We start from the raw sequence: 9884 nt of genomic DNA, 5'->3' as shown, positions 1-9884 counted from the left end.
TTCAGCAGGATTAAGTTTAGCAAACAACTTAAATAACCAAAGATGGATAGAGGCTATCAGTAGAATCCAGTTTGACGCGCGTTTCGTCCTATTTGGGACTCGTCAGTTGGATGTACGTGCATCACAGAGTTGATGTTCACTTTGGCACTTGAACCCAGTGCCTTTCGCTTCAAACGTCATCGCGGTATCCACTCAGCTAGGACGAAACGCACGTCAAACTGGATTCCACTGCTAGCCACTATCCATCTTTGCTTATAGTGCTTGTGAATTAAGGTTATATCGAGGCAATACGCACAGTATGCACATATGCCAATTAGAGACTGACCATTTGCAGTCCTAAACATCAAAGGGAAGATTCAAACAAACAATAACAAGTGAATTTTAACTTAAATAACCGTTAGAAAAAAGCGCCCAGTAGAAATAACTGATATATATTATGCTTATTTAATTAGCTGAAGAAGTGTTGTAAAGAATCGTTTAATTTTTTCAGTTCCATTCGTTACAGACTGATCTAAGTTATGGTATAGTTGATTACCAGGAAGTGCCATACATCTGTTCTATTACAGTCTGAGAATCCTCAACATTGAAAACCCACGATCCTACCGGAGGTCGATTTACTGAATGTCCTTTTTATTATTAAATTCAAGATTTCTATTTAAAGGATAACACCAACATCAATCTTTCTGATTCATTTATCTATAATGACATTGTCTAGAATTTGATTAATTGTTGTCGTTTTTAGTTTACTGCCTTCGTTATGCGTCACAACATCGTTAGGTGTTACTGTACAAACAGAGTTATTCCATTTTCATGTTGGTTTGTTCCCTGAGCTGGATGGTTTGGTCGTGGAGCTTTCATCGTCCTTCTGAACGACATCATCCGCAGCACAAACTTCGGGTAGACGTGAAGTGTTTGAATTTCTCCACATGTGATTCACAGCTTGTCCTCTGCACCTCGATGTTGATTGATTCTTATTGACCTTAAATCTGTCATTGTTTATTTCTTTGTTTTGGTTGTATCTCCTATTGGTTTGATTTTTGTTCCTATGTTCCTGCATAATTTTCTTGATTAGTTGATAGATTGGATTGATTTCAATATGTTTGTTTATTCCTGATTGACCTGAGTGCCAAGCTTCTAAAAATTCTCTGGTATTTTTCGAATTGCCTCTGTCCAAAATCTGCACATTTTCCCAGTCGAATGTATGTCCGTAGTTGTCCACGTGTATTGATATGAGTGAAGAAATGTCGTGGTGTTTGACTGCTAATTGGTGTTCATGTAGGCAAAGATGCAGGGGGCGTCTGCTTTGTCCAATATACTGTTTGTTGCAGTTGGTACAATTTATCTTGTAGATGATGTTTGTTTTGTCCTCTTTTGCCATTTCATCATTTGGTTTGCATAAGATTGAGTGGAGGGACTTTGTTGGTTTGTGGGCTACACCTATTCCGAAGGTTTTCAGCAGCCTTGTTGTCATTTCCGATATGCCCTTTATGTATGGTAGGGTGATCCTTTTGTTGATTTTTATACTTGATTTCGTTTCTGATGGTGTGTGCGACTGGTATTTTTTGATGAAATTGATTGGATAGCCGTTCTTTTGAAGAATGGTTTTCAGGTGTTTTTCTTCATTTTTTCGTGCTGTGATTGTATTGCAGTGTGTTCTCGCCCTCTTGAACAAAGTTTGTACACAGTTGATTTTGTGAGTTCTTGGGTTGTTGCTACTGTAGTTGAGAATTTGATCGGTGTGGGTCGGCTTCCTGTGCACTTGAGTCTCTAGTTTTCCTGTGTCAGTTCTAGTGATTAATACATCTAAGAATGGTAACTTGTTGTCCGACTCTTGTTCCATTGTGAACTTGATGTCGTTGAAGACGTTGTTGATCTGCTTGTAGGTGTTTTCTAGTTCCTCCTTTTTGACGATGACGAATGTGTCGTCTACATAACGAATCCAAATTTTTGGTTTGATCACTGGTAGAATTGTGGTTTCTAGTCGTTGCATTACTGCTTCCGCAATGAGTCCTGATATTGGTGATCCCATTGGTGTCCCTTTTGTTTGTTTGTAGATTTTGTTATTGAATTGGAAATATGTTGTTAGACATAGATCTATGAGTTCAAGTAGGCTTTGACTTTGAAGTTTAGTGTATTTCGCAAGGTTTTCGTCGTTGGTTAGAAGCAAGGACAGAGTTTCTTTTTCTAAGTTTGGTTCAATTGAAGTGAATAGTGCTGTTATTCCATTTCCATTTATGACTTCTGTTACTGAAAGTCCCATTATTAGTTCATATTACACTGTGGATTACAAATATTAAAGTATTGTTGTGTGTCATATCTCCGGTTTGTTAGAGTTACCTTCCGTTTTTATTCATATTAAAAGAATCTCAATCGTTCGTAAATACGATATTAAATAGACTAAACGGAAACCTCAACAAACATGGTGGTTTTTATCAAGGTTTAACTGTGACACAGTCGTCATTAGTGATATTGGATAACCATCATGCCAAATTGATTGAAGTAGAAATTACACCACTATGAGCTAACGAAGTGATTCTAATAGTTTGGAGCTCACGGCGAGGCTTGAAGATCCTAGGATTTAATCCTCTACAGTAGGAACATCGAAGTACAATATACTGTATATAATTCAATGATTTTCTGTCTTATTGTAGACTTATGTATTTTATAGTTGAAAGCGTGAGTCAATTGAAGCTAGACCAACATGAAAAACCTGGAAGCACTGAACGGCCGCTTCGTCCTATCTTTGAAATCCTCAGCAGTGCGCATCCACGATCCCGCACTCGCAAGATTCGAACCCAGGACCTACCAGTCTCGCGCCTGAGCACTTAACCGATAGACCACTGGGCTGGCCGGTATCCAACGGTGTTAATGTCTAACTTCAACTGATCCACGAAATTGAGCAACCGTTCACCAACCGTCCTCAGTGAGTTGATATCTCACAACAGACGTGGTTTGAACTCCACTGGTCACTGCTTCTCACTAGAACTCCTGGATTTACCTCTCGAAGTCAGTCACTAGTGATTATTATTATCATCAGAAGGGGTTTTGTGGAGATTTATTATTTTCATAGGACGACACGGCCGTCCAGTGCTTCCAGGTTTTCTATGGTGGTCTAGCTTCAATTGAGTCACGCTTTGAACTATGAATATACTGAATCTCCACAAAACCCTTTCTGATAATTATGTATTTTAATTAACCACAAGGGTGACAAATTAACTATGATTGTAAAGATTAAGTTAATAGTCATATCAGAATGAAAAATTCTCTTCATTAAATTATCTTTATTTATTGTTTTAATGAACTTAAACTAAAGTGATGGCGTTAATCTGAACTTTACAATTTTAATGATCACTGAACTTTCAGTGCACTTTTTTAATCATTTAATCAATATTATTTGTTATATTGGTTTTAAGGTTTACAAAATAGATATTTCATCGATTAATTACTTACTTACTTATGCCTGTTACCCCCAATGGAGCATAGGGCGCCGACCAGCATTCTCCAACTCACTCTGTCCTGGGCATTTCTTTCTAGTTCTATCTAATTTTTGTACATTCTTCTCATGTCTGTCTCCATTTTTTGGAGTAATGTGTTCTTCGGTCTTCCTCTTCTCCTTCGACCTTCAGGATTCCATGTGAGGACTTGCCATGTGACGCAGTTGGGATTTCACTGATTATTATCTTATTATAATAATTCATTCTTTTCAATGGTGTTATATCGAGTGAGTGCGTGCCCTGTTAATAGATGACGCGATGATTCCCGCCAATCAGAGAGGAGTGAATTATCGATCAGAGCAATGATACACAAAAGCCATATGAGCAGTCTTGAGTACTTATCAGTCCTGCTTTCTGCCTAGCCCAACCAGTTAAGTCCAGAACACCAATAACAACCTCTGCAATATCAATCATTATTCTCAAACATACTGGGTTTATATACCACAATCAAACTGACCACAACGTACCATAAAATAGAAAATAACATTTGTACAAGATCTGGCCAAATGTGGATGTGAATAGGGAGCACAGTAATTAATAGACTGGGGATAACTCAAGAATGGTAAATCGTACAGCAATAGTCTATGGGACAAAATAAAGCTCATAATGAGAGGGACATGAATATGAATAGTTAAGTTACCTAACAATTATACAATAGGAAATGCACCTATCATATTGGTCCATAACTAGTTATCAAAAGTTACCATTCATAATCTCCTCGGGATATAACAAATGGTTAATTTTCCACTAATATTTTGAGTTATTATTTAATAATAATTTTCGGAAACATACAGGAATTAGCGATCCGAATGATGATTGACACATGAGTAGAAAAAGAAAGTTTAAGTGGCTGTATTATGTTGTGTGCTCTTGATGTAGACAGATATAAGTAGTATGTATCATCAGTCAAACGTAGAATGACTGGTAGCAGAAGTTTGAGAAGATCGAATAGAAGAGAATGGAAACAGAAAGTAATTGTTATGGGAATGAGGGAACAATGAAGTATGAGACAATTGTTAGAGATTTTGAAAATGAAGTATTGAACGTATGGTATTCACATTTTGTCAAATAACTACAAGTTTATAGTTAATTTTGCCTCAGTTTGTGTTTTCGTTCCTTGTAGAACCGTCCTTAAATTTTATGAGGGAATAGTTCAAATTTTGTTCATGTGGATTTCTTAAGAACAATTCAGTTTATTCTGGATTTTAAATGCTTCAAACGTGTGGACAGATCGTTTTAAGGAAAGAAATAGTGAGTCTTAATTCATCAAGCGATTATTCTGGTTTAATGTTTGTTATAAAACCTGAAGGTTCTGGGCTCGATCCCCGATGGGACCGTGAGTGGTTACTATTGATTAGTTCTATAGTAAGACAAGATTTCTGTCCAGTGACTACAGGTTATTAATACCACATGAACTGTGACAAATACAATAAATAAATGATACCCTTTCAATTAAACTATAATAGTCATCTTATTAGTAACTGACTTCAAGGTGCTCCCGATTTTCTAGTTGAAAGTCATGATGAGTGGAGTTTAAACATAACGCTATTGAAACAGTTGGATGGTTTTCAAAATACATCCCAAATTAAGGAATAAGTTACACTTATGGAATACCACGTGGTATGTAATTGTTAAGTACTTAAATACAAATACAACTTGATTGATAGAATTCAATTAGCACTTGACATTGGTCATTACTCATAAATTAAACAATTCAAAATAATGATGATATTATTTTCGTCCAGGTACTATCAGCAACAACCTACTGTGGGAGAGGACAAACTAGCTTCCACCTGAACAGGAAATTAGGAAAAGACATTGGAAGTGGATCGGACATACATTGAGAAGATCATCAAATTGCATCACGAGGCAAGCCCTAACATGGAATGCTGAAGGGAAGGGTAAATGAGGAAGGCCAATGAACACATTATGCCAGGAAATAGAAGCAGATATGAAAAGGATGAATGTTAACTGGAAAGAACTGGGAAGGATTGCTCATGACAGAGTTGGTTGGAGAATGCTTATGGGTGGCCTATGCTCCTCCACGATGGGTAACAGGCGTAAGTAAGCATTATTTTCGTCAGTTTTTATAATAATGACACTTTTTCTTCTAACTAACCTCCTTTAAGAATTCTAGCTAATTAATTTCATTGATCTCCCTAGAACATCAGACATACAAACATAATCTTAATTCTTTCATCTTCAATCTTGTTTACATTATTAATCACAACTAATTCTCTTATATTCACTTGGTGCTGTTTACTTGTAACTGCCCATTGTTATTTAGGACTGTAATTGAACAGTCTCTTGTTGGCATATATGCATTCTGTGCGAGCTGCTTCGATATTGCCTGAAGCCACAAGATTTATAAGTAACGATGGATAGTGGCTAGCGGTGGAATCCAGTTTGACGTGCGTTTCATCCTATTTCTCTTAACTAACATTACTACTTACTAACACTATATCCTTAATCTAAACAACACTCTCTTGTATTAAATCAATATTTCGAAAAAACTGTAGGAAATACAATTACGGATCTTTTTAAAAAAACCTAATTATGCTAATTAGTAAAAACTTACATTGCCCTTTTTAATTTATAAAGGAAATTGCGAAAGTGATTTAGTATTTCTATTTTTTTAGTCGAAAAAGAACTTCGAAATTAAACTATAATTCATATTTTAATAGTTGAATTCATTAGTCAATGTAAGCTAGAACACCATTGAAAACTCGGAAGTACTAGATAGCCATCTCGCCCTATTGTGTTATTCCTCATCAATGCGCATCCATGATCCTACATATGGGACTCGAACAGTTTAGTTCCGTCCAGTGCTTCAAGGTTTTTAATGGTTGTCTAGCTTAAAGCAACTCATTAATTCAATTATCGAAATCACTGCAATCTCCACAAACCCTCATTGTTATAATTCAAATATCTGAAGTTACAATAGTGATAATAATAAAGTAACAAAGAGAAATAAACATTTTGATCATTTTACCAGATTGTTCTGTGGTGAAGTGAATGTTTCATGAAAGTATATTGTTCTCACTTTGATGGTAATAATGATGTCAACGTGACAATACTGATCACTCATCAAAGTGGAGAAATCAGGATGAGACTCATCCAATACACTTTTACTACGAATCAGTTGCTAATACATATTAAAATGGGTTTTTTATTAAGTATTAGTTAATGTTGTGTTTTTTTCTACATTTTAGCGAGTTAGTTTTCTACAGAATGGGGTCGCTAACCTCATGCCCAACCCTCCTACTTTACCCGGGTTTAGGACAGGCAGTAACTCTGGAAGAGTTACAGGCGGAGAAACTCTGGAAGATGTAGAAACATTCATGTACCCGGGAAGCACCATTGATAAACAAGGAGGATCTGATGCAGATGTAAAGGCGAAGATTGGCAAAGCAAGGATAGCATTTCTACAATTGAAGAACATATGGAACTCAAAACAACTATCAACTAACTTCAAAGTGAAAATCTTCAATATGAACGTCAAGACAGTTCTACTGTACGGAGCTGAAACTTGCAGAACTATCACAACTATCTTCAATAAGGTACAAGTATTTATAAACAGTTGTTTACGCAAAACACTCAACATTCACTGGCCGGATACTATCAGGAATAGCCTTCTGTGGGAGAAAACAAACCAGCTTCCAGCTGAAGGGGAAATTAGGAAAAGACGTTGGAAGTGGATAGGACACACATTGAGGAGATCAGCAAACTACATCACGAGGCAATCGCTAACTTGCAATCCAGAAGGGAATCGGAAAAGTGGAAGGCCAAAGAACACATTGCGCCGGGAAATAGAAGCTGATCTAAAAAGGATGAATGTTAACTGGAAAAAACTGTAAAGAATTGTTTGAGACATTATTGAATGGAAAGTGTTGGTGTGCGGCCTATGCTCCTCCACGAGGGGTAAAAGGCGTAGGTAGCAACTAACTTCTATCAATCAATTTGTATTGTGGTCACTAATCTAAGTGACTCCAAATCGTGCATATAATAAGTTATGGTGTTATGTGATTGTTGAAGGCAGTTTCTAATAACCCTTAAACTTTGGTTTTTGTTCGGGATGGAAGTAATCAACAGGATGCATATGTAACTTCAAGAAGGATCCAAACTTAAGAGTTTTTAATCCAATTAGAAGAATGAGTAAGTAAGCCGGGTGCATCTTTATCCTAATAATATTGATGTTAACACTAAAGATGAAGTTTAATTGTCCAAAAGATAACCACCAGTAGTTAAACAAATATGATATATTAACCCTTTATAACATTTCTAGAACTCCGCCTTTGATATACAAAAGTGAATTGATGAACTTGGTTTATGAGTTCTTTGGAAAGATGACTTTTTACTGTTTTTCTACATAAATGAATATAGGATATTCTGTAAAGTTTACATATTGGACATTTTTAACTAGTAATAAATTATTAGAAGGGGTTTTGTGGAGATTTTAGTACTTTTATAGAGTTGAGATCATGAGTCAATTGAAGCTAGACCACCATGGAAAACCTGGAAGCACTGGACGGCCATTTCGTCCTACTGTGGGACTCCTCAGCATAAATGAATATATGATTGTAGTATCAGTTTATATGTTAAGCCCATATACTTTATTCTAGTTACTGACCAAGCCAATTCGCCTGTTATGAGTCATATTTTGATCTTGTTAATCATTTGCTTATTAACCTTGGCTATACTTTTATATGAGCATATATGTGTACACTTCGTATCTTATTCATCATGTCTGTCACTCATTTTCGTCCGACTATAAATGTTGATTAACGCTTGCTTAAATCGAGTTGGTTTCCCAGCCATCTCCAATACGCGTGGTTTTTGCTTCGTTCCGCTCTCATCTATTCGCCTCATCACTCTGATTCCCTGGCCAGACCAATGAGTATAGAAAATATATGTATTCTAAATCCATTCTCGTATTTGACTTATTTAACTTCGTTATTCACCAACGCGGATAAAGTCATTTATTACATACGAGGATAGACAGAACGTACGATCAAAAAGGAATCAGATTTACGCAACGACACAATTGGAGGCCTCGCCGTACGAGCACGACGCAACAGAATTGGAGGCCTCGCCGAACGAGCACGACGCAATATAATTGGTTGCCTCGCCGTACGAGCACGACGCTACAGAATTGGATACCTCGCCGTACGAGCACGACGCAACAGAATTGGATGCCTCGCCGAACGAACATGGACCAGAATCGACAACCTCTGCGTACGAACTCACTACATAATTGGCGACCGCAACGAGCGAACACATATCAAAAATGGAACGGCCGACGACATATTCCGTTATGATCCGAATAATCATCATATGCTCATTATTACAATAATGTCATATCATCATCTAACGTGGAATTATTATTTTTGTTTGTAAGGACGATAAACTATGACATTTACGCAGTCGAATCACTAATCGAACAAACTATAATTATATGGACATCACACGTTATGATATTCGAAACTCACTGGATTATTTTTATTATCCAATGACGAAAAATTTTCCTGATTCGGGTGAGTTCGTTCCAATTTTTTTCATGTCATTTTCGGTCTAATATTACACTCTATCATAGACATAAGTTTGGATTCATACTCCCGATAGTAGGAACTTATGTTCTCGATACAACTAATGTTCATTCATCTCATCGGTACTCAGCAATCATCGTTTCCTACATTTTCAGCGACAACCTAAACCGAACTTCCGCAATTTTTGTTTCACGATGATCCCTACTTTAATGTCTATACACAAATCAAGTATTCGACGCCGCATTACCAGCCGATTAGTAACGATTATGTTTATATTATCTATTCATTCACATGTATAACTGAATTCTGCATCATCCATTACCTATAAACACTATTCGGGTACTGCAACTAATATTCTATTCCTATTGCATGGTATACAAGAACAGAGTTTAGAGCTAATCTCTCAAAGTTACACTCTTGTTCGTCACATCCAAGTCAGTCTCACTCGCCGTCATCGATAATCATATGTATTGGTATTTTTTATCATGCCTTAATACGGTTTCGTAACAAACGAGGTCGAGCGCATATCCCTCTAGCTACACAAACCACACTAGGCTTCATGACCAAAAAGGAATACGACTCCTCATATCTCGTCTCAGCAGTCATCGTCGTCCGGCTGGATTATTTTTTATCCCACATGAACTCCAGACATGTAAAATTCGAATCCGTTCATCGACAATCGACGCTATTTACTCTACTGCGGCTTATCAGAACATATTTCACTGTTCTTCATCCTCATATTCAATCAGCACCACATAGCAACTACTGTTATACTCTATTTTCACGATATTTCGATTCGCGCATATTAACCTGTTATTTTATCATTCGGACAGTCACTACATAA

At 36.8% G+C, this 9884-nt stretch overlaps 1 protein-coding gene across 1 annotated transcript; it reads left to right on the top strand.

The window, feature by feature from the left end:
- Positions 1-9599: 9599 nt before the first annotated feature.
- Smp_200310 (uncharacterized protein) lies at positions 9600-9884 on the top strand (the record flags this gene model as incomplete). The annotated part of the gene is made up of 1 exon (XM_018793040.1): positions 9600-9884. One exon carries the CDS (start codon positions 9600-9602, stop codon positions 9882-9884), a length of 285 nt encoding a protein of 94 aa, XP_018647593.1.

The sequence above is a fragment of the Schistosoma mansoni genome, chromosome 1 (assembly GCF_000237925.1).
Source record: "Schistosoma mansoni strain Puerto Rico chromosome 1, complete genome".
In the NCBI taxonomy this organism is placed as follows: domain Eukaryota; kingdom Metazoa; phylum Platyhelminthes; class Trematoda; order Strigeidida; family Schistosomatidae; genus Schistosoma; species Schistosoma mansoni.
The sequence above is the reverse complement of the archived record's forward strand: the minus strand, read 5'-3'. Positions and strand labels throughout refer to the sequence as shown.